The sequence below is a fragment of the Mobula hypostoma genome, chromosome 21 (assembly GCF_963921235.1).
Source record: "Mobula hypostoma chromosome 21, sMobHyp1.1, whole genome shotgun sequence".
Taxonomy (NCBI): Eukaryota; Metazoa; Chordata; class Chondrichthyes; order Myliobatiformes; family Myliobatidae; genus Mobula; species Mobula hypostoma.
In genome coordinates this window covers 27,852,775-27,876,560 of record NC_086117.1, presented here as the reverse complement: position 1 = coordinate 27,876,560, position 23,786 = coordinate 27,852,775, and the positions used below count along the sequence as shown (strand labels likewise).

The 23,786-nt window shown below is 47.7% G+C and overlaps 1 protein-coding gene across 2 annotated transcripts in view; it reads left to right on the top strand.

Moving 5' to 3' along the window:
* Positions 1–22,514, top strand: part of col5a1 (procollagen, type V, alpha 1) — a 325,186-nt gene extending 302,672 nt beyond the window's left edge. Inside the window, exons 61-67 of one of the 2 annotated variants that reach the window (XM_063073758.1) lie at positions 764–799; positions 2,618–2,671; positions 4,860–5,118; positions 6,634–6,746; positions 10,363–10,431; positions 18,412–18,645; positions 20,134–22,514. In XM_063073758.1, coding sequence (XP_062929828.1) covers positions 764–799; positions 2,618–2,671; positions 4,860–5,118; positions 6,634–6,746; positions 10,363–10,431; positions 18,412–18,645; positions 20,134–20,280 — 912 coding nt within the window. In that variant the 3' untranslated portion in view covers positions 20,281–22,514. Of the gene's footprint in view, positions 1–763; positions 800–2,617; positions 2,672–4,859; positions 5,119–6,633; positions 6,747–10,241; positions 10,311–10,362; positions 10,432–18,411; positions 18,646–20,133 lie in introns of both variants that reach the window. The other variant, XM_063073757.1, reaches the window with a different exon arrangement.
* The last annotated feature ends 1,272 nt before the right edge of the window (positions 22,515–23,786 follow it).

Here is a 23,786-nt window from a genome sequence, read left to right as displayed (position 1 = left end):
TCTTTGTGGCACCAGTGCATTGCAGTACATAATAATAGAGAAAAGAACTGTGAGTTACAGTGTGTGTGTGTGTATATATATGTATGTGTGTGTGTGTATATATATATATATATCAAATAGTTAAATAAGCAGTGCAAAAATAAAAAAAAAGTGAGGTAGTGATCATGGGTTCAATGTCCATTCAGAAATCTGATGGCAGAGGGGATGAAGCTGTTCCTGAATCATTCATTGTCTGCCTTCAGACTCCTGTACCTCCTTGCTGCTGGTGGCAATGAGAAGAGGGCATGCCTTTGGTGCTGGGTGATTCAGGGAATTAAATTCTTATTCGGCACATTGAACAGCCTCTCACGAGTCTTTACGCAGTGTTCCTGCAACACGAGAGGGAAAGAGCTGCACTCAATGTTTTGCACAAATTACAGTGAAGTTAATGAGGGACAAGTGTCCAGTTGCAACAAAGCTTCATTGAAGAATGTCGCCCAATGACTGGTGCATAGTAGCCTATCATATGAACAGAATAAACCCAATTTGTTCTTTCTATTAAAATTACAACCTGGTTGAATTATTAATAAAGAAAATGCCCTACCCTTTACTACAATAACTTCATATCCAATGGAAGCAAATTTCCACTACAGCTGATGGGTTATGTGAAATTATCTAATAGTCTGTTTCTTCGAGTCACAATTTGTTGAATTTAGTTCCTGACATTACACTCTGTTAGAAAGTCATTGACCAATGAAAATTAAGGCTTGCTTTCTTTTAACAGGGTCCTCCTGGTCCTAAAGGGTCGAAAGGCTCGACTGTAAGTACAGTTCTAGTCAGAATTTGTAGAGTTGATGAGTTGGTTTACTATTCCTCTGTTGCTTGTTAACCAGAAATTAGCTTTAACTCAGAGGAAACTTCATCGTCTAAAGTGTGTTGAGAAAGTGGGCCTTGCTCCCACAAGAAGTGCTTGACACAAATTTTACAGATGCACTTGAGCAAGTTGGACAAGTGTATGAGGGAGAAGAGAATAAAAGTTTACCCTCACAGAGTTGGCCAAAAATGTCTTTGTATCATCGCTAGCAGTTTTAGTGGTATCCACATTCCCTGTCATATGCAAGAAGTCCGTGCTCATATCTCTTCCAAACAATCCTTCCCTCTCAACTTCATGTAATCACAGAAGACCTCCAGCCTTGGTCTACTGATTGAGTCTGAAATCCCATCCTCATTTGAAATGGTTTATGGAACTAGTTTCAAGAACCTCTTCACTTGGGGCATTCTGGATGCTGCTGACTCACTGATGGGATCCTGAGACCTGTAAAAACAAAAACAAAGAAGGCATTCGGCCCTTCGTAGCTGTACTGGCTCACTGAAGGAGCAGTCCTGCTGAATGAGCCCTGTAAGGGAGGGCAAGGAATGGAGAATCGTAGCATGACATTTTGCCGTCATATTTTTCAGTTAGGGAGCCAAAGGGTAACTTGTTGGTGGGACCAAATTCCACACTGTTACTTCGTAAGAGATGTTTGTAAACTTAAATAGCGCAAAGTGGAGTTTCTTCTGAGTACTGAATCTTTGCACAATAATGCCAATGCTTCCTTCAAATTCATCCCCATGTGGACTACAGGGGTACAAGGGGAGGGAGACAGATTAGACTTCCTTAAATCAGGAGAGGAATGTGGAGCAGTCTGTCACCACATTAAGTATAGTGTAGACAGACTGAGATTGAGTTCACAGGGGATATTTGTTGCAGATGAAAACCTCAGCCCTCACTCGTGCTCGCTGGGTAATCGTGGGACTGGGCCCGGAATTTCCACCCGAACAGCAGTCCACTCTGCTTTATAATTCTCGTTGAACCCCCTGTACTCATTAACCCTTCCACATTCCTGCCCTGATCTAATATCTAATCTCCACCCAGCACATACTTTCAAATCACTGGCATCTGTGGCCACAGATAAAAACTCTTCCAGCTGAAGGTGAAATGTTCCGGAGGTAGAAGATTGTGCAGGAGATTCTAGGCTCAGTGGGAAGGCAGGAAGGAAACTGCTCACTGCCTTAATCTGCCCTTTTCACGCTCGTTGTCCAAAACCACTTCATTGCAGAGACGTTCTCTCTGAGGTGTGGCGCAGACAAGAGTAGCGGCTACCAGTACCCAACAGGAGTGACGCCATCGTGCAGATTCACCGGAGCATTAGAACAGCCCAAGGGCTCAATCATGAGGACAGATTACAGACAAGATATAAACTATAGAGTGTGCAAGGGCAAAGGATGGCAAAATAGTGTATAATTTACTTTTAATTTATGCTTTTCTTGTGAATGCTGCTAATCAGATGCTACCTGCCTGTCATGTTGCTGCAAGTAAGTTTTTCATTGCGCCTGCGCATACATCTACAGTACCTGTGTATTTGACATTGAACTCGACTTTGACTTTTAAGATGAATAAGGATTTTGTACAGTGTATCATGAAGTTCTGGAACTGAGCAAACCTACGACCACAGATGAGTGCACGGGAGCTGGCTGTTTGCGAGATGACTTGCTTAATTCTACACTTATGTTTTCTCCCTCGTCCTGAAATACCGTTCAGCTCAAAATTAGCTGCCACCATAAATGCAAATAATGGGTCCTATTTAATTCTCTACAGGGTCTCACTGGTCCCAAAGGTGAAACAGGAACGCCAGGACCCCCCGGTCCTCCTGTAAGTAGGCAATTTATTCTCTGGAATTTATAAAATCCTGATAACTTTGTTGGGTGAATTGCCCTGCCCACTGCAAAAGACAGGATCTGCCAGTGGCCACCTATTTCAATTCAGCTTCCCATTGCCATGCTGACATGTCTGTCCAAGGCACCCTCTACTGCTATGACGGTGCCAAACTCAGGTTGGAGGAGCAACACCTCTTGTTCCATCTGGGTAGCCTCCAACCTGATGGCACGAATGTCGATATCTCCAACTTCCTGTAACTTTTCCTCCCTCTCCCTTCTCTCGTTATCCATTCCTCATTCGGCTTGCTCCTTCTCTGTCCTCACCTCCGCCTGGTTCCCTATCTCTTTCCCTTTCTTTCATAGTCCACTATCCTCTTCTATCAGATTCCTTCTTTTCAGCCCTTTACCTAGCTCCTTAATTTCATCCACCTCCCCCCCCCCACCTTCCCCCACACCTGGTCTCACCTGTCACCTGCCAGCTTGTACTCTTTCCCCTCCCCCACCTTCCTATTCTGGTTTCTGCCCCCTTCCCTTCCAGTCCTGATGAAGGGTCTCAGCCCAAAACGTTCACTGTTTATCCCCCTCCATAGATGCTGTCTAACTGCTAAGGTTCTCCGGCATATTGTGTGTGTGTTGCTTGGGATCGTGCCCTTGTTGTTCAATGTGGATTAGAGAGCACTGTTCATATCAAATGAATAATTTATAGCACCTATACATTCAGTTTAAATTTCTGTTTTGCATAATGTGAATTAAAAAGGTTCTTTTCTACATGCTATACGAGGGCAGCATTCCCTGGAGGACATTTTCCTACACTGGAAAGGCAATAAGTTCTGGACAAGGCGAAGTTGTTCCATCCTGTTGATCTTCCAGCAGCAGTCGATGTTTGTCTCGTGTGTGTCTGGATCGCAGCACCTTCCCTTACCCGTTTGCTCAGGATGGCAGACACACAGTCCATGAGGATAGGTTACCGCAGTGGGTTACAGCCCCTCCCTGTACATTGCGAGCTAGAGCAGCCTCACTGCACATTGAGAGTTACAGAGACACCTCAGCGCAGTGAGTCATGGTGCCCACGATGACTGCGACTGCCCAGCTCCAGAAATTACAGTGTCCTCTGGTGCACTGGAAGTTACAGTACTGCCTCCTACAGTCTTAACATTCGGAGCCCCTGGATCAGGCAGTTACAGTGGTCCGTCTGCACTGTTTCTGATTCAGTTTAAATCACATCATCCCCACGACAGACTGAGATGCAGAGACCCCTCTGAGTAACACTGTCCCCCTGTGTGCCTGGGCTTGTTCTCTAAACTGATTTGTAGTGCCTTCTCAGTGCACACTACCTCTGTACACAGTGAGTTAACTCTCTCTCTCTCTCTCTCTCCCCGCACCCCCCCCCCAGAATGAGGGACATTGGCAATACAGTGTGAGGACCTGTACTGTGTAAAGCTCCTCTGCACACTGTGTGTTGGGAGCTTTCCGGTGTTTTCCGTGACGCAGTCGCGTGGTGGTTTGAATAACACTTTACAGCCCCAGCTGTAAGATCAGGGTTCAATTCCTGCCGCTGTCTCTAAGAGTTTTTACGTTCTCCCCATGACAGCATGGATTTCCTCCAGGTGCTCTGGTTTCCTCCCATATGGGTTAGGGTTAGGGTTAGGGAGTCGTGGGAATGCTGTGTTTGCACTGGAAGCTAGCGACACCTGTGGGCTGCCCAGTCACTGAAGCAAAGCAATGCATTTCACTGTATGTTTCGATGTTTCTATGTATATGTGACAAATAAAGCTAATCATTAATTTGTGTCCCAGTGACCCCCATGTAGGGAGGTGAACCTCTTCCTCTACACGATACAGGTCACCCTATCCCTCTGTACAGTGAGGTCTATTCCCCTCCCTCTGTCCAGTCACTGTTTGCCCCTTTTCTACAGTATAGACCACCTTGCCCTTCCTGTACAACCTGGGTCACTCCCTCTATACACTGTAGGTCAGTTATAACGTTCTTCGTTATAACGCCCACTTGGTGCTTCCTCCGATGTGAACCTCAGCTTCTCATCTGTGTCTCTACATCTGCAATAACTAACAATTTCTGCAAATGTTCTCAAGTTTCCAAATGTAGCTCGTGACTCACTCACAAAGTATTTCCAGACCAACTCCCATTCTGTTTGCTAAACATAAACCATTGTGTTTCATCTGAAGGGTCCCGTCGGCGAAATCATTCAGTCCCTCCCATTCCATTCTTCGAAGAGAGCCAGGCGTTCCATTGACGCAAGCCAATTGTTAGAAGAGGGAAGTCCGGAGAATTACCTGGATTACGCTGATGGCATGGAAGAGATCTTTGGCTCCCTGAATTCGCTGAAACTGGAGATAGAACAGATGAAACACCCCATGGGCACTCAGACCAATCCAGCACGGACCTGCAAGGATTTATACCTCTGCCACCCCGACTTCCCCGACGGTAGGTGCGAGTGTGGGAAACCAAGCCGTCCGCTTTAAGCTGGAAGGAATCTGCAATGAGAATAGTTTGCCTTGATAGCGACTCCCTAATACCTGTAGAAACAAAGCTTATGAGGGGACCAATTTGAGGTGTTTAAAAAGTACAACAGGGTCAGGGTCAGTAGAGATAACTCATTCCCCAAGAAAAAGGAGTCCTTGATTTTTAACAACTTTACGGTTAGAGCCAGGTATTTCATGGGTGATGTTAGGAGGCAGTTTTTGAAAGAGTCATGGGAATCTAGAGCCCTCCTCCTCAAAAATCTATTGGAGCCCAGCATCAAATGGAAACTTTAACTGAGAATAATTCATTATTTTCACGTACAAATGTTACGGGTGGATGGAGTTGAGATAGATATGAACCTTGATCCATTGTTAAGGCTGAAAGGACTTGAGGAGTGGAATGAGCAACTCCACATCCAGTGTCCTGATGATCCATAGTATCATATAATATATCAGTTCCCATGGGAATGATGGTCCATCCCGAGATGCCACCAACAAGTTATACATCTAGCTCATTAAGTACAGGTGTTGGTGACCTCTGTAAGATTGCACCCATCCATTGTTAAACAGGGTTAATGGATTTACTGGTATGAGAATGTCTGCCTGACCCAACCACTGGATTGTGTAAGAGCAGATTAGACATTGGCAGGGAGGGTGGAAAGTGTAGTTGTGTCACAGGTCCACAGCTGAGCCTCTCATTCAGGTTATGTCTAAATAAGTGAGTCAGAACAGGAGGAGTGACCTTGGGAAGGATTATTCACTGTCAGCACCAAGGGAAGGCAACGATACGGTTATGCTGGCATTCTGTTAGCTAAGGAAAGCTTGATGAAGGATCACACACACAGCGGTAGAGACATGAGAAGATCTGACAGAATGTATGATCGAGTGACAGCAACATCGGAGTTCATATCACCTAGTCCTAAGAAGAGGGGAAAATCAAGGGAACAGAGGGGTCCCTTGGTAGGAAAATTAGTAAAGGTGTTGAGAAGGACACCAGAAAGTGCCAGAGTGCGTAGGGCAGTGACTAATGGAGTAGGCATTGTGGCCTTGGAGCCCTCAGGAAGCTCCAACCAGAGTGTTGTCAACAATGGGCAGCTTGCGCTGGGAAGAATGCTGAAAGACCTAAGAAAAGTCCTCAGGCTGATTTCAAGCAGCCAGTCAGCATAGGGAGTCACCAATTCACTGATCACAATGGGGTTCAAAAGGTCACTGGATTCTTAGAGCAGGTTTAATAGTCTGTTAGACAGTATGGTTTGACTTGTCATTAAAAATGTGAACTTCAACACATTTTACAGAGTGAGGTTCAGCAAAACATTAGTCAGAGTGAGTTCAAACAGCATTAAATGGCAACAAAGAAAAAGGGGCCAGCCATTGCTGAAGATACGAGGCAGGTGACCCTCATACCTTCCTTTGTCATTGCACTGGTTCCAGAGTGGTTTTTACCAACCTGCACGTTTCATTCTTGTCCTCCTGGCAGGTGAATATTGGATTGATCCAAACCAAGGCTGCTCCAGGGACTCATTCAAGGTCTTCTGTAATTTCACATCCGGAGGTGAAACGTGCATCTTCCCGGACAAGAAATCAGAAGGAGTAAGTCTTTGTCAAATCACTTGCCAACTTACAAAGGACATGACTGTGACAATATTTAATCCATAGTGATGCACCATTAAAAGAATTAAAGCCAAGTGATACATAGGATAGATTTTGATTATTACTTGAACATGTCACTACTGGGCCTGTTCTTTCATGTATATCAGGATTGCCTGAATTTTCAGTCTTGTCAGGGTCAGTGGAAACAAATTTCAGGCAGTTTCTTGATGATTATATAATCTATAAAGCAATTTTTACTTTTGGATGGTCCATTCGAATATTGAGCCCAGGAAATTTTCCGAGTTAAGAATTTCTCCAGGGAACACAATATGGACAAGAAGGTCCATTGATCATCTGCCATTCAATAAAAGCCTCAAGAATGTTCCCCATGCAGATCTGTTTAGTAACACAGTTAATCTCAAAACAATATCCTCATTCGAAGAACAACACCACTGACACACAGGAATACTCCAGGCACAGAACACCTAATATCACAGAAAGGGAATATATCGCCAGAAAAATAGCGCAGAATAACACCTGTGCTGAATGTTCAATATCCACAATCAAAACAACACACACAAAATGCTAGAGGAGCTCAGCAGGTCAGGCAACATCTGTGAAAATAAATAAACAGTCGATGACTCACAATTATAGGACAACATTTACACTGAAACCATCACACTGAAGGGGATGGGTATATTTCTTTTGCCAACATACAGGGGGCTATAAGACAGGGGAGCTGAATTAGGCCCATTAAGCCTGCTCCACCACTCCAACATGGCTGATCCCTGATCCCACTCAACCCCATACACCTGCCTTCTTGCCATCTCCTTTGGTGCCCTGACTGATCGGAAACGATCAACTTCCGCTTTAAATATACCCACAGAATTGGCCTCCTCCGCAGTCTGTGGCAGCGTATTCCACAGATACGCAACTCTCTGGCTAAAAAAAATCCTCCTTACCTCTGTTCTAAAAGGCCGCCCCTCAGTTTTGATATATTCTGTTACTGTACTCAATCAGTGTTGCAATGTCATTATAATTGTTGTCCTGTTGCTGCAGATAGTACTTTTTGACTGTAGCCGAGCTTTTTTGACGTATTATTGTGGCCCTGTAGTTGCTCTCCTGTGATTTTGTCCATTCTCCATTCACAGTGGGTAGCACACTTGAAATGCCGGGAAATCTCAGCAGGTCTGAGGAAGGGCCTCAGCCCAAAACATCAACTGTGTTATTTCCCTCTATAGATGCTGATTGACCTGCTGAGGTCCCCTAGATTTTGTGACTGTTGCTCAAGATTTCCAGCGTCTGCAGAATCCCTTCTTTCTGGTTGGTGTTATTTCTGTGACTAAGGATGTTGCTCAGTGAATGATCTTGTGTAGATTATTCTACATCTACAGATCTATAGATTAATACCTGCAGTCATGCAACTACAGAGCATAACCTTTGAGAAATTTGACAACAGCTACAGTACGTTCACCGATTGACATTTACGGAATAAAATAATTTCCATAGTTACATAGCAACCATGACATTCAAAAACATCTACTGTCACTGGACACTGCACACTTCCAACAGGCACAGTAACATTTATAGTCAAAGAACAAAGCCCACAGACAGAAAACCGAACAACATCTTTGATCAGAGAGTCAAAGCCACAGTCACCAGGCGGTAATTACAGACAGAATGGTATGACGCTCTGTTGAAAAAGGACTGTCACAGTCAGGAAAAATGCAGTGTAAAAGCAATCCCAGTTTATCGGTAATAAAAGAATACCCCACACAGCCTTGGAATGGCACCTGCAGACAAAGAGCACATTCCCCCTTCATGGTACCACGGATGCCACCTGTTTTCCAGAATTTTCTGTTTTGGGGTTCATCTGGAGTCTGAGGCTATATTCATCACTTAGATAAATTGACAAGAATACGTGCTCATCCACACATCAGACTGTGGAGTCTGACTATGCACAAAGTTCTGTGTTGCCTGGACCTGAATATGACTGAGCGTAGTCCCGTAAATAGCAGCACCACAGGCCCATTTAAATCCAGTAACCTTCATCGTGAGCCTCTCACAAGAGCCCCCTTGTAATTGGGGAGGGGCATGTGTCCAAAGAGTCCTGAACCTCCCCCAAGGCAGAGAGAGGGCAACCCTACGCGGGGAAGCTCACCAAGTGTTGCCGAGGGAAGAGAAATGAGAGAAGATGTCAAGAATGTTTAACACTCCATCACTGAGAACCCGGTTGAGCCAGGAGAACTGTAAAACGTTCATTTGGGGTGAAATAGGTTTTGACTGGCAGCTCCACCATGAATGGACCAAATCTTTCTCCTTTATTTTAAACAAAAGTTTGATCGTTAACAAATCACTGTACAGTAATCAGGGCATCATAACTATTTACAGTGTCGAGTTAAATACTATTATTATTATTATTTACAATGCATTTGAGCCCCTGATGGCCCACCATTTCCCAGAAATCCCCCTTCGAGTCATTCGAGACCACGTGCACCATCTCCATGGATGTAATCCCGGAAGAGGGGCAGGCAATCAGTTCGGGCAGAGCTGTCGGTTGCCCACCCCGAAATCTTCCCCCTTCTGCACCCCAACATCTACTGGTACACGGTGCTGACAGGGCCAGTCTTGGTCAGGCACCCTCAGTTGGGGCAAAGGTGGGACAATCAAGCAGGAAAGTGGGGATCGTGATCACTCCCCACATATCCCAACCGGAAGTGCTGCGTGAGTATCGGCTGAGGAGCCATCTGATGGGTGTGTGCAGTTTCTGCCTGCCACTGGATGGGTTTCTCCCACGTCCCAAAGACGTGCATTTTAATTGGCTGCTGTAAATTGCCCCTGGGGTGGAGGTGAGTGGTACAATGTGGAGGGAGCTGATGGGACTGAGGGAAAACAAAATGAGATTGATCAAAATAGTAGTAGATAATTCACACGAACTTGATGGACTGAAGTGCCTGTTTCCATCGTGTCACTCTACAAAGACCTCCCTCCCTTACTGACTCAGGTTGGGGCCTGGAGCTGACATGTAATACAGGATCCCCAGACTCCACGGGGAGCCGTTGAAAGAACTCAGTCTCCATAAATCTGATTCAAAAACAGGGGTTGCTCAAGATCCTCAGTCAGTCTCAGAATCCGTGCCTGCTGCCTGACCTATTCCTTGTGTCCAGATCTGTCTGCCTTCCCTCCCAGCGACTGCTGGTGTCACAAAACCCTGTGACAGTGGATGCCCGCAGAACCTGTTCCCAGTAGGGGTCAGTGCCGAGGGGACCCATTCCTCAGTGATCATCAGGGCGCGTGGGACGAGTTCCCTCGTGACAGGCAGTGGCTGTGAGGTCTGTACTTTGGGTAGAAACAAAAGGGTCGGCACCCAAGCTGTGCCATTGTTTAAGATCTCTGGCACACATATCTGGTTCACCAAGATTCCTCAGGCTGTTAGCTTTCACATTAACTTATTTTCCTTTCCTTTTCTTCCTTTGCCATCTCATCTCACATCAGGCAAGAGTCACTTCTTGGCCCAAGGAAATACCAGGCTCCTGGTTCAGTGAATTCAAGCGTGGTAAACTGGTAAGCGGGCATTACTTGCTTTCTACCCTGTAACCAGTCTCGTATTTTACAGAGCAAAATGGCTCGCTGGCCGAAAGAGCAGCCGGGTGCATGGTATAGTCAGTACAAGCGAGGTGCCCTGGTAAGTGGTTAGTCTGCACTGTGCTCCCCTCTCTCCTGGCTGGCTCAGGCTGGACCTTTCCTATCTGACTGTTCGGCACTGTCACACTGGCTTTACACACCTCAGTCACTCCTACTGAGTTACTCAGACAAACACAGGTTGGTCTCTTCTACCCGAATGCGGCACAAACAAAACCCAGTTTCTGTGTATATTCCACTGAGGGTCTGTGTGTGTGTGGGACCCGTCCCCTAGTGAGGGTCAGTGTGTGTGTGGGACCCGTCCCCTAGTGAGGGTCAGTGTGTGTGTGGGACCCGTCCCCTAGTGAGGGTCAGTGTGCGTGGGACCCGTCCCCTAGTGAGGGTCAGTGTGTGTGGATCCCATCTCCCAGTGAGAGTCAGTGTGTGTGGGACCCGTCCCCTAGTGAGGGTCAGTGTGTGTGTGGGACCCGTCCCCTAGTGAGGGTCAGTGTGCGTGGGACCCGTCCCCTAGTGAGGGTCAGTGTGTGTGGATCCCATCTCCCAGTGAGAGTCAGTGTGTGTGGGACCCGTCCCCTAGTGAGGGTCAGTGTGTGTGTGGGACCCGTCCCCTAGTGAGGGTCAGTGTGCGTGGGACCCGTCCCCTAGTGAGGGTCAGTGTGTGTGGATCCCATCTCCCAGTGAGAGTCAGTGTGTGTGGGACCCGTCCCCTAGTGAGGGTCAGTGTGTGTGGGACCCGTCCCCAGTGAGAGTCAGCGTGTGTGGATCCCGTCTCCCAGTGAGGGTCAGTGTGTGTGGGACCCATCCCCAGTGAGAGTCAGTGTGTGTGGATCCTATCTCCCAGTGAGGGTCAGTGTGTGTGGGACCCGTCCCCCAGTGAGGGTCAGTGTATGTGGATCCCGTCCCCTAGTGAGGGTCAGTGTGTGGGGGACCCGTCCCCTAGTGAGGGTCAGTGTGTGTGGGACCCGTCCCCTAGTGAGAGTCAGTGTGCGTGTGGGACCCGTCCCCTAGTGAGGGTCAGTGTGTGTGGGACCCGTCCCCTAGTGAGGGTCAGTGTGTGTGGGACCCGTCCCCAGTGAGAGTCAGTGTGTGTGGGACCCATCCCCAGTGAGGGTCAGTGTGTGTGGGACCCGTCCCCTAGTGAGGGTCAGTGTGTGTGGATCCCGTCTCCCAGTGAGGGTCAGTGTGTGTGGGACCCGTCCCCCAGTGAGGGTCAGTGTCTGTGGATCCCGTCTCCCATTGAGGGTCAGTGTGTGTGGGACCCGTCCCCCAGTGAGGGTCAGTGTGTGTGGATCCTATCTCCCACTGAGGGTCAGTGTGTGTGGGACCCGTCCCCTAGTGAGGTTCAGTGTGTGTGGGACCCGTCCCCAGTGAGAGTCAGTGTGTGTGGATCCCGTCTCCCAGTGAGGGTCAGTGTGTGTGGGACCCATCCCCAGTGAGAGTCAGTGTGTGTGGATCCTATCTCCCAGTGAGGGTCAGTGTGTGTGGGACCCGTCCCCCAGTGAGGGTCAGTGTCTGTGGATCCCGTCTCCCAGTGAGGGTCAGTGTGTGTGGGACCCGTCCCCTAGTGAGGGTCAGTGTGTGTGGGACCCATCCCCAGTGAGAGTCAGTGTGTGTGGGACCCGTCTCCCCAGTGAGGGTCAATGTGTGTGTGGGACCCGTCCCCTAGTGAGGGTCAGTGTGTGTGGGACCCGTCCCCTAGTGAGAGTCAGTGTGCGTGTGGGACCCGTCCCCTAGTGAGGGTCAGTGTGTGTGGGACCCGTCCCCTAGTGAGGGTCAGTGTGTGTGGGACCCGTCCCCAGTGAGAGTCAGTGTGTGTGGGACCCATCCCCAGTGAGGGTCAGTGTGTGTGGGACCCGTCCCCTAGTGAGGGTCAGTGTGTGTGGATCCCGTCTCCCAGTGAGGGTCAGTGTGTGTGGGACCCATCCCCAGTAAGAGTCAGTGTGTGTGGATCCTATCTCCCAGTGAGGGTCAGTGTGTGTGGGACCCGTCCCCCAGTGAGGGTCAGTGTCTGTGGATCCCGTCTCCCAGTGAGGGTCAGTGTGTGTGGGACCCATCCCCAGTGAGAGTCAGTGTGTGTGGATCCCATCTCCCAGTGAGGGTCAGTGTGTGTGGAACCCGTCCCCCGGTGAGGGTCAGTGTGTGTGGGACCCGTCCCCAGTGAGAGTCAGTGTGTGTGGATCCCGTCTCCCAGTGAGGGTCAGTGTGTGTGGGACCCGTCCCCAGTGAGAGTCAGTGTGTGTGGGACCCATCCCCAGTGAGGGTCAGTGTGTGTGGGACCCGTCCCCTAGTGAGGGTCAGTGTGTGTGGGACCCGTCCCCTAGTGAGGGTCAGTGTGTGTGGATCCCGTCTCCCAGTGAGGGTCAGTGTGTGTGGGACCCATCCCCAGTGAGAGTCAGTGTGTGTGGATCCTATCTCCCAGTGAGGGTCAGTGTGTGTGGGACCCGTCCCCCAGTGAGGGTCAGTGTCTGTGGATCCCGTCTCCCAGTGAGGGTCAGTGTGTGTGGGACCCGTCCCCCAGTGAGGGTCAGTGTGTGTGGATCCTATCTCCCACTGAGGGTCAGTGTGTGTGGGACCCGTCCCCTAGTGAGGGTCAGTGTGTGTGGGACCCGTCCCCAGTGAGAGTCAGTGTGTGTGGATCCCGTCTCCCAGTAAGGGTCAGTGTGTGTGGGACCCATCCCCAGTGAGAGTCAGTGTGTGTGGATCCTATCTCCCAGTGAGGGTCAGTGTGTGTGGGACCCGTCCCCCAGTGAGGGTCAGTGTCTGTGGATCCCGTCTCCCAGTGAGGGTCAGTGTGTGTGGGACCCGTCCCCCAGTGAGGGTCAGTGTGTGTGGGACCCGTCCCCTAGTGAGGGTCAGTGTGTGTGGGACCCATCCCCAGTGAGAGTCAGTGTGTGTGGGACCCGTCTCCCCAGTGAGGGTCAATGTGTGTGTGGGACCCGTCCCCTAGTGAGGGTCAGTGTGTGTGGGACCCGTCCCCTAGTGAGGGTCAGTGTGTGTGGGACCCGTCCCCTAGTGAGAGTCAGTGTGCGTGTGGGACCCGTCCCCTAGTGAGGGTCAGTGTGTGTGGGACCCGTCCCCAGTGAGAGTCAGTGTGTGTGGGACCCATCCCCAGTGAGGGTCAGTGTGTGTGGGACCCGTCCCCTAGTGAGGGTCAGTGTGTGTGGGACCCGTCCCCTAGTGAGGGTCAGTGTGTGTGGATCCCGTCTCCCAGTGAGGGTCAGTGTGTGTGGGACCCATCCCCAGTGAGAGTCAGTGTGTGTGGATCCTATCTCCCAGTGAGGGTCAGTGTGTGTGGGACCCGTCCCCCAGTGAGGGTCAGTGTCTGTGGATCCCGTCTCCCAGTGAGGGTCAGTGTGTGTGGGACCCGTCCCCCAGTGAGGGTCAGTGTGTGTGGGACCCATCCCCAGTGAGAGTCAGTGTGTGTGGATCCCATCTCCCAGTGAGGGTCAGTGTGTGTGGAACCCGTCCCCCGGTGAGGGTCAGTGTGTGTGGGACCCGTCCCCAGTGAGAGTCAGTGTGTGTGGATCCCGTCTCCCAGTGAGGGTCAGTGTGTGTGGGACCCGTCCCCAGTGAGAGTCAGTGTGTGTGGATCCCGTCCCCCAGTGAGGGTCAGTGTGTGTGGATCCCGTCTCCCAGTGAGGGTCAGTGTGTGTGGGACCCGTCCGCAGTGAGGGTCAGTTGGAGCTATATACTAGTGAGGGTCAGTTGATGTATGACCTGTCCCACAATGAGTGTCTGTGTTTTGAAAACCTCTACCCCAATTAGTGTGATAGAGTTGAAAGCTTAATCCTTTCCAATGCCTTTGTACGTTGACTGAGATGCCTTTAATGTCTGTTTGTCAATGGCCCTGAAAGGGGATGAAGTTTGATCACCATTTTGCACACAGTCTGAGCAGCTCCTTGTCAGCAGCCCTGATCATCCTCTGCTCTTCCCCCAGTCTCTTCCTCTCTCTTCCCTGACCTTACTGTGCAATGAAGGAATGTCTACCTCTCTGCAGATTTCTCTTTATCCCCCACCTTACCTCTGAGCTTTGGCAGTGAGTCTCAGAAACGTCAGCCACAGACCTGCTGTTTTGTCCCTTGTATTGCGGGCTATGGACAGCTGTCAGTACATTGGCCAGGGGGTGGTGGGGCAGGTGTGGAAGACCTCCAGGGCCACTCCCACTGCTTGCGAGAGAACACTCGCACCTCCTTTGAGTTGTGAGGCGGAGCGAGAACTCCAAGTAGTTCCCCTTTGAGTTAGCGAAGGACCCGTTTCACCGAGAAATGAAGTTGCTTTTCCACGTGGTGTCAACTGTCAAGATTACAAAGGGACGCTGAAGCATACAGAGGCCCTTGCTCTGACTATTTTCCCTATTAGACTGGCTGGCCTCAAACAACCAAGCTGTCTTAATTTGATTCAATATCTCTTACTGATGCCCAGTGACACCCTGAGAACTTGTGAATGGTATTCAGTTCGAGGCACTCCATTTTTGAGAGGAATCCGAGATCTTGGATACCTGTGGTGGAGATTTAGTTATGTAGCTTCAGTTATAGGGAGACACCAGAGAAGAAGAGATATTGCCCTCAGGACAGAGAAGGCTGTGAAGATTTAACACAACCAAATGGAGCTTTAGTACATTAAAGAGAAACTCTGGCCACAAGCCAGAGGGCAAAGGTTAAAGGTAGAGGAACCTGTGACAAATGGGAACTTTTAGCTCAGCTGACTGTAAACACCTGGAGGACATGTTATCTGAAAGGGCAATGTATGTGGCTGTGGAAGTAACTTCTCAAAGGATTTGAAAATACTTGGAAAAGTGAAGTGTGTGGCCGAGGATTGGGATTACTTGGAGAGGCCCCTCAAAGGCCCAGCATTGCCACAGTACTCCTCAGTGGTAACAGGGGGCACTATCCAACCAGAAAGTACAATGAAATATTGATGAGAGATTTTAAAGGCCTTGACCAGGGCCTTTAAAATGGCCAAAAGGTTTGATGGAGTCGAGGCGAAGATGTTTCCTCATATGTATGAGACGAAACCAGTCATTTTGACTCGTACATAAGATCTCTTCCCATATAAATCCAGGGAGGAATTCAGGAGGATATTCTTCAGCCAGTGAGTGATGAGAATGTGGAAGTTGCTACCACAGGGCATAGTCGAGATGAGGAATGTAAATGAGTTTGCTGAATGTAAAGACATGAGGAAGAGAGGAGTGGAGTGATTGTAGAGGAGGTGAGGGGGCAGGAAGTGGGGAGGACAGTCATGTGACCGTATGCAGCAAACCTTACAGATGGAGCTGTTCCTAAGCTGAGTGATTTCTATAAGATCAACTCCCAAAGTAGCAGGTTTAAAAAGCAAAATTAGTTCTTAAAAGTTATAACAGCTAGAAACTGAAATGTGAAGCAACTTCCAGAATCAGGTTTATTATCATTGGCGTTTGTACCGACAGTGCAAGACATAAAACTGATTTGCAATAAGAAATAAAATAAATAATGCAAAAGAGAAATAGTGAGGTTGTTTACGTGGGCTCGTGGACCATTCAGAAATCTGACGGCAGGGGAGAAGAAGCTCTTCCTGAAACAGTGAGCGTGCACATTCACGCTGCTGTACCTTCTCCCTGATGGCCCTTACTGATGGAATAGAAAGTTGAGCTCAGTTTATCCTCTCTATTTCTGCCAATGACATAGGTCAAGAATCGAGGTCATTGGGAGCCCAGTTGTTTCAGTCCCTTCAAGCAAAAGCTTCCAGGGTAACTTCTGCTCTAAGCAAAGACAAAAGAGGGGTAGGGTAACGGAGTCTGGTCCAGATGCCTGCCACATCCTCTCATGCTTGCCGCACTAGCATCCACTCCCCTTCCCACACTTCCTGCATGTATCTTCTTCCCCATGTTCAGTCATACCCCTCTCACAAGTGCTGGAAGGAATCTGGAAACAGCCAAGGATCCTGGATTTGTGGTTGGTAAACGAGTTTTTGTTTAAACTTGGCTTTTTTTTCCTGACACTCACAGTCTGACGGCATGAAGGACTCTGCGCCTCTACTCTTCAACCAGACCCATGACCCAGCATGGAATCCCACCTACAGACAGGCTACTGTGTGTGTGTGGGGGGGGGGAGGATAACAATGGGTTTCTGGAGTGTCTAAGTGGGGGGGGAATACTGAACACAGAAAGTGTGCAAAAGGGAGAGAGATGAGAGCAAGGCAGGTGAGCTTGGAGATCATAGGGAAGCAGTGGTCAGGCCGCATTTGGAGTATTGTGAGCAGTTTTGGGCCCCTTATCTAACAAAGATTGTGCCGGAATTAGAGAGGGTTCAGAGGAGATTCACAAGGATGATCCAGGAATGAAAGGGGTGATATATGCATAGTTCTTGATGGCCCTGGGCCTATACTCACTGGAGTTCAGAAGAATGAGAGGGAGGGCTCACATTGAAATCTATCAAATAATGAAAGACCTAGATAGAGCAGAGAGGATGTTTCCTATAGTGGCTGAGTCTAGGACCAGAGGGCACAGGCTCAGAATAAAGGAGATCCCTTTATAACAGATTTGAGGAGGAATTTCTTTAGCTAAAGGGTGGTGAATCTGTGGAATTCATTGTCAGAGATAGCTGTGGGGGCCAGGTCATTAGGTATATTTAAATCAGAGGTTGATAGGTTCTTGATTAGTCAGGGCATCAAAGGTTATGGGGAGAAGGCAGGAGAATGGGGTTGAGAGGAATAATAAATTGGCCATGATGGAATGGCAGAGCAGACCTGATGGGCTGAATGGCCCAATTCAGCTTCTGGGAACCAGGATGAATATTAGATGGGGGAGAGGGGATGGGATCTGGGAAAGGGTGAAGATGCATGGCATTCACGTCCTGGTGGAAGGTCACACTGAGACAACAATAGCCAAGATATTATATCTGAAGAGATTAAGAAAGCCACATCGTTGAAGACCAGTGGTTTTAACGGCCACTAAAATCTGATGCAGCTAATAATAACAACCAGAAGGCACTGGTTTAAAGACATCAGCTAAAGATCAAAGTAGCTGTAAATTTGTTTTACAAAGCAATCAGAATGCATTCTTTGAAACTGTGGTGGAAACCAGTTTCATAATGTTCAAAAGGATAACTAGATAAACACATGGGGGTTTGGGGACAGGGCAACAAGCAGGGCAAAGGGAATTGCTGTTTCAGAGGACAGGCCTCGGAAGCTTACGTTATGCTTTGTAGCTCCAAAACATAAAATTAATTGAAAAGAAAACGAAGGAGTCTGAAAAACGAGTCTAAATTCGTTTTGCTTTCAGCGTGGCTCACACATGTCACGTATGCATATAATCTATAATGCATTATGTAAACAACAAAGAATGCTTAATCAAACAACATATTTACCATATTACTCAAGTATTACTGAAATATTAAATACACAAGCTATGAAACAAGACGGGTTAAGGGCAGGTTTATTAAGCCTTTTGTGATATCCCATATTTAAACTATTATTTATAAGGGTCCCAAAACTATTAACTTATTTGTGGCAGTATGATAGCGTAGTGATTACCAGTGACCCCGGTTCAATTCCCACGGCTGCCTGTAAGGAGTTTGTACGTTCTCCCCGTAACGAAGTGGGTTTCTCCAGGTGCTCCGCTTTCCTCCCACAGTCCAAAGACGTACTAGTTGGTAGGTTAATTGGTCATTGTAATTTGTCCTGTGATTAGGCTAGGGTAAATCAGTGGTTACTAGGCAACATGGCCCGAAGGACTGGAAGGGCCTATTCCGTGCTGTATCTCAATAAATAAATAAACTCCCTCCTCCTTTTGATGTGAGCACAAGGGAAGGAAGGAAGGGGTTTTGTTCGCCAGAAGCAAAGCATTCACTCTGTCAGGACATGGCAAAGGGCAGAAAGAGGGGCGGGTTTGCCTCTTTTAACTATCTAGCAGATGGCCGACTGCAGCCAATTTCCAGCCGGGGTTCTGAGAGGGTCACTTCATTCTTGTCCGACTGTGTGAGTGGAAGGCACAGTGTGTGGTTTGGTGCCATCTCCCAGTTTCTTGTTCTCTCTTTCCCGCAATCAGCTTTCCTACGCAGACGCAGAAGGCAATCCCATCGGAGTGGTGCAGATGACCTTCCTCCGGCTGCTGAGTGCCTCTGCCCATCAGAACCTCACCTACAACTGCCACCAGACGGTGGCCTGGTACGACTCGACCACAGACAGCTATGACAAGGCCATTCGCTTCCTGGGCTCAAACGACGAGGAGATGTCGTATGACAACAACCCTTATATCATTGCCATCATGGACAGATGTGCAGTAAGTAATTCCCCCCACACCATCTACCCATGATCAGGCAAAAAGGTTTCTCTAACTCAGTGAACACACTGACTCTACATTAATATTCACTGGATGTGAAGCTATGGAGCATTCAGTTGGCACCAGTAAGAGCCACCCTTGCACCTTGGAGATGCAAAGCAATCAACTGTGGTCCTTGTACCCAGCCTATTCCATTACCCAGACTTATCCTCAAGCCACCTTATCACTGAATCCACCTCACCATTCCTGCATTCAGCATCTACCCAGTCAGAGCACTTGCCCACTCGATCTCTGCACCCACACAATTGGTATCCATCCCATCTTGGCACCTAGTGTTGGCCACATGGCCAAGTGGTTAAGGTGTTCGTCTAGTGATCTGAAGGTCGCTAGTTCAAGCCTCAGCTATGGCAGCATGTTTGTGTCCTTGAGCAAGGCACTTAACCACACATTGCTCTAGTGTCTGTGTGAGGAGAGGCGCCCCACACAGACTTCCAATCTGCGCCTTGTAAGGCATGAAAATGCCCGACGCAGGCCTCTCATGGTCTGAGTCGACGTTCCTTCCCTGGCACCTACACTAATCCTGCACCCATTCTAGCCAGGGACTCTCTGCATCCCTGTATCCATTCTAACCAGGAACCTCGCCACCTCTATACACACTCTAGTCCGGGACATTCTCTAACCCTGCACCCCTTCCCCCTGCACCCCCCCCCCACACATACTAACACTCTCATTCCCTCTCATTTGCAAGGAGTTGTCCTCTTTCCCACATTAACCCCAGCTCCCATTACCGGCCCTGGGCCCTGTTCCTGGTAACGCAAGGTTGAGTCCTTGGAGTGAACTCTGGTGGACAGTATCACTGAAGCCAGAGTGGACTGAAGCAGCTCTGTACGAGAGCAAATCATCGACTGCCCATTTCCCTCCACAGATGCTGCCTGACCCACTAAGTCCCCTCCAGCGTCCTTTATGGTGCTGCAGATTCCAGCATCTGCGGTCTCTTTGTGTCTCCCTGGAGGAAAAGGTGGTTGCTTTCTGGGATTAAAGCAGCGTAGATCTACCATTTCTTACCCTGGACAGGACAGCCCTGGGTAGAAACACCAGCTGCTTCCAAAACCAACATCTCGCACTGACCAGCTCACTCAGAAGGAATAGTTAGAATTGCTAAGCTGAGTGAGAAAGTTAATTCTTTTGCTGAAGCGGGTGGGGGGGAGGAGAGTTAATGCTTTTGCTGCTACTTGTGCGGAGGAGGGGGGAATTTGTGGTTCTAACTTTTCTCTGTCATCATTCTTTGGGTTTTTTTCTGTTTCGTGGATGTCTGCGAAGAGCAAGAATTTCAGTTTGTATACTGTGTACGTTCTCTGATATTAAATTGAACTGTTGAATTTTATTTAAGGAGCAGGTTTTGGCTCAATCAAATGTCAGGATTTGTTTGTAACTCTCCCAGGTCGCTTCCTAACCCGCCCCTTTTCTGCTTGTCCTTGCCCTCTGCAGGAGAAGAAGGGTTATCAGAAGACGATATTAGAAATCAACACCCCCAAAGTGGAGCAGCTCCCGTTCATCGATATCATGTTCAACGACTTTGGAGAGTCAGGCCAGAAATTCGGCTTTGAAATTGGACCTGTCTGTTTCGTGGGATAAAAGAAACCAAATCAAAACTTTACTGATTTTTTAAAAAATGTCTAAACACACATACACACACAAACACAAACACATACAGAGGAAGAATGGAAGTCTGCAAAGTGAACAACACTGTAACCTCAATGTGCAGATTTTAAGATGTATGATCTCAGAGACTGCAGGGCATGGAGCCACTGTCCAACTCTAAGGTGCTTCTAAGGAAAAGGAAGTCTTCATCTCGCAATGAACCTCTTGGCCATCGTCCCCTCCCCTGCCACCACTAACCAGCCCGGCGAAAAATCTGATGGACCCCAAACTGTCGATTCGCAGCCGCAAGTTGCGCGGAGTTTTCTCCTGATCACCTTGCCGGTCAGCCTCGGAAAGGCAGAGTCGGGGCTGGTGCTTCGGGGGGCAGCTGACTCAGTGACCGCCCCCACCTCTTAACAACCGCCTCTGCCTTCGTGACACTGACCAAACAATCTCTGTACTTCCTGCAGTTTTTTTTTCTCTTACTTCAAATTCGTAGCCTTTTTTTAAGAAAGAAAATCTCATCAAATAAATGTCTTGAATTGAACCCTTCCTCGGAAATGGTGCTGACATTTTATTATTTCTTTTTAAAAACAAAAACAAATTTTTGTACGTTTGTAAGTAAATATTTTATTGTATAATATTTTTTATTTTCCTTGCAGCTTCAGGCTTCGAAATCAATGCATGTGACTTGACTCTGTTAAACTGTACAAGGTTAACTCTTAATTTTTACCTAATGTGCAAATATATATAAATATATAAATATATAAAATGTGTTACATAGGATTAATAAACCGGCTACGCTGCAATACCAAAGCACACGGCTCCATAACACGTACTTTGGTGGTACATAAACGCAGCCCGCTCGCTGCTTTTGTTTCCCGACAGTGGACGAACCACGCCTCTTGAGCTTTCGTGTTTAACTCCGTTTCGCAAAACCACATTGGTGCTAAGTACTGGGGGAGGGGGAGTTCAGGTGTGCTTAAGAGCCTTTTCAAAACCTGTCCTTTGCATCACTCAGCTTCATCTCACCACCGAGGACTAAGCGGGAGTCTTATCCCTCAATGAGGGGACTGAAGGATTGGCGCTATTCACAGCCTCCGCGTGTGGTACTATATTGTCCAGCTAATGCCGACCATTTTCTTTATAAGGCATGGCAGATCTTCTGGAACAATGTCCCAAGGACTTAGGGTCCCTATTTTTTCTGCTGCATTTTGCTAACACAACTTATAGACATTATGCATGTTGTTACATAAGATATTTCAGAGAAATTCTCCTTCAGTGTGACTGGGCCTCACCCCAAGCCTCCCTTGTAAATTGTGCTTTATTTCTAGTTATCAATCTAAAGGTTAATAGGCATCCAGAACCTGCTGTGGTAATTTAAGGACCGGTTGGAAACATAGCGCTAGTCTTTTACTGTAATCTTTTAATTGCTTAAATTAGTGAAATCCAATTTTCAAGTTGCTTTAGAAATAATCCAGCGCGATATCTTAAGTATTTTTTAAGTTGTAATATTTTTTAAGAAGTGAAGCCTTTTACCCTCATCCTTGCCTGACTCTTGCAAGTTTCATTAGCCTTGGGATCTACAAGTCTATTTTATCCTGCATATTTTATCCATTCCCACTCTCCTCATCCACTGTTGAATGGCATGCCCTTCCCTCACACCCGTTGGACCAGTACAAGTGACTACCAACACTCTCAACTTATCTTTCTCCCCGTCCACAAAGACCTGTGCACTTTCTCCCCATAATTATATCCATTTGTCTATCTCCCTCTCACTCTCCCTCTCTCTTTCTCATTTGCTTTCCATCTCTCTCTCTTTCACTTGCTCTCTCTCTCTCTATCTCTCTCTCTCTATCTCTCTCTCTCTCTATCTCTCTCTCTCTCTTTCTCTCTCTATCTCTATCTCTCACCACCCATCCACCCATTCCCTGGGCCTCCCGCTCTCTCTCCCCACCCATTCCCTAGTCGCCTCTCTCCCTCTCCACCCATTCCCTGGATCTCTCTCTCTCTCTGACTCTTGGCCTGTTTTCAGCAGTTGCCCAAGCCTGCACTGCTTTGGCATTAAACAGAACTTTTGTAATTTTGTTTTTCTTAAGAAACATAAGACTTGAACATGAAGTATTGTTAATGACAAGTTGTTGAAAGATTTTTTGATACTTTTCATTGGCCCTGCTTCTTTTAAGGCAATCATGTGAAAATCTGTAAATGATTTTGAGATCCCAATAAACCTGTTCATGAAACTAAGAATCCTGTCCTATCCATTCGCAGCACCGGAAGTTACCCAGATCTGTTGTTAGGGAGAGTGTGTGAACTTAGTCAAGTTTCAGCTGGTCAGAAGAGAGCCAATGTGGATGTCCAAAGGGTAAGTCATGTCTAGTGGACACGGTTGTGAGGAAGAAAAACAATTATTCAGTGAGCAACCGAAAAAAGCATTTGACAAGTCTCCGTAAAAGACTATTAACCGAAATAAGAGGGATGGGATGACTGGCAGCCTTCTGGCTGGAATTGGTTTGGAGTGGAGTCAGGATGCAAGGGAAAGGTAGGATGAGTCTAATGGTGTGACTTACCAACAATCTCAGGAATTGATCTTCTGGCAATGTTACGGATAGCAGTATTGTTTTGTAATTTTTCTGAACACGAATAGGAGACAAAGAGCTATGGATTGGAGTAAAAAGTTATTGGTCAGGAAGTGGAAAGGAGATTCACCAGCGTGACATATTAGGTAACAGATTACACTTCTATTCCCTTGAATATAGAAGATTAAGGGATGTTCTTAACTAAGCGTTTAAGGTGATTAAAGTATTTGGTTGGAGACTGTGATGTATTGATCATAGCCTCTGACTTGTCTTTATCGTACTGAATTACTCAGTGTCCAGTGGAACCCTAAATCTTCACTGGCAATGGTGAAACAAAATGTGGAGCCAATTCCGAGTGTGCTGAGCATAAGAAAGGTAAAATATATGCAACTCAGGAAAATGTCGCCTTATGTCTCTTAGCGTTATGAGCGCAAACTCCTGCTCTTTCATTTTGAAAAGTACTTCCTCTGCTTAACCAATCAGAGTGTCAGCCTTTGAGTTCCTTTGTGTGATCTCCTGTCAATTTTTTAAACTTGCAGGGTTTCTGTGACCTCCTGGCTCTCTGACTATGCGCCTTTCCAGTTTAGCTTGTTTATCTGGTCCACAAGTTGGCTTGTTATCTGTATCGGGCTTGACATCATTCCCTTCCGGTCCATGCTGATATCCTGGGTTCATCGGGGGTTGTGTTCATGTGATTCACACCCCTCTCCAAGCACTGCTTCGGAAACAGACATTTAATACATCACAAACAGGAGAAAATCTGCAGACTGGAAATCCAAAGCACCGCACACAAAATGCTGGCGGAACTCAGCAGGTCAGGCAGCGTCTTCCTCCCCACCACCTGGTAACTTGTTTGCACGGCAACTGGAACAACACCGTCCGCCACCACCACTGAGGTAAATTGATTCATTCTGCCTTTCC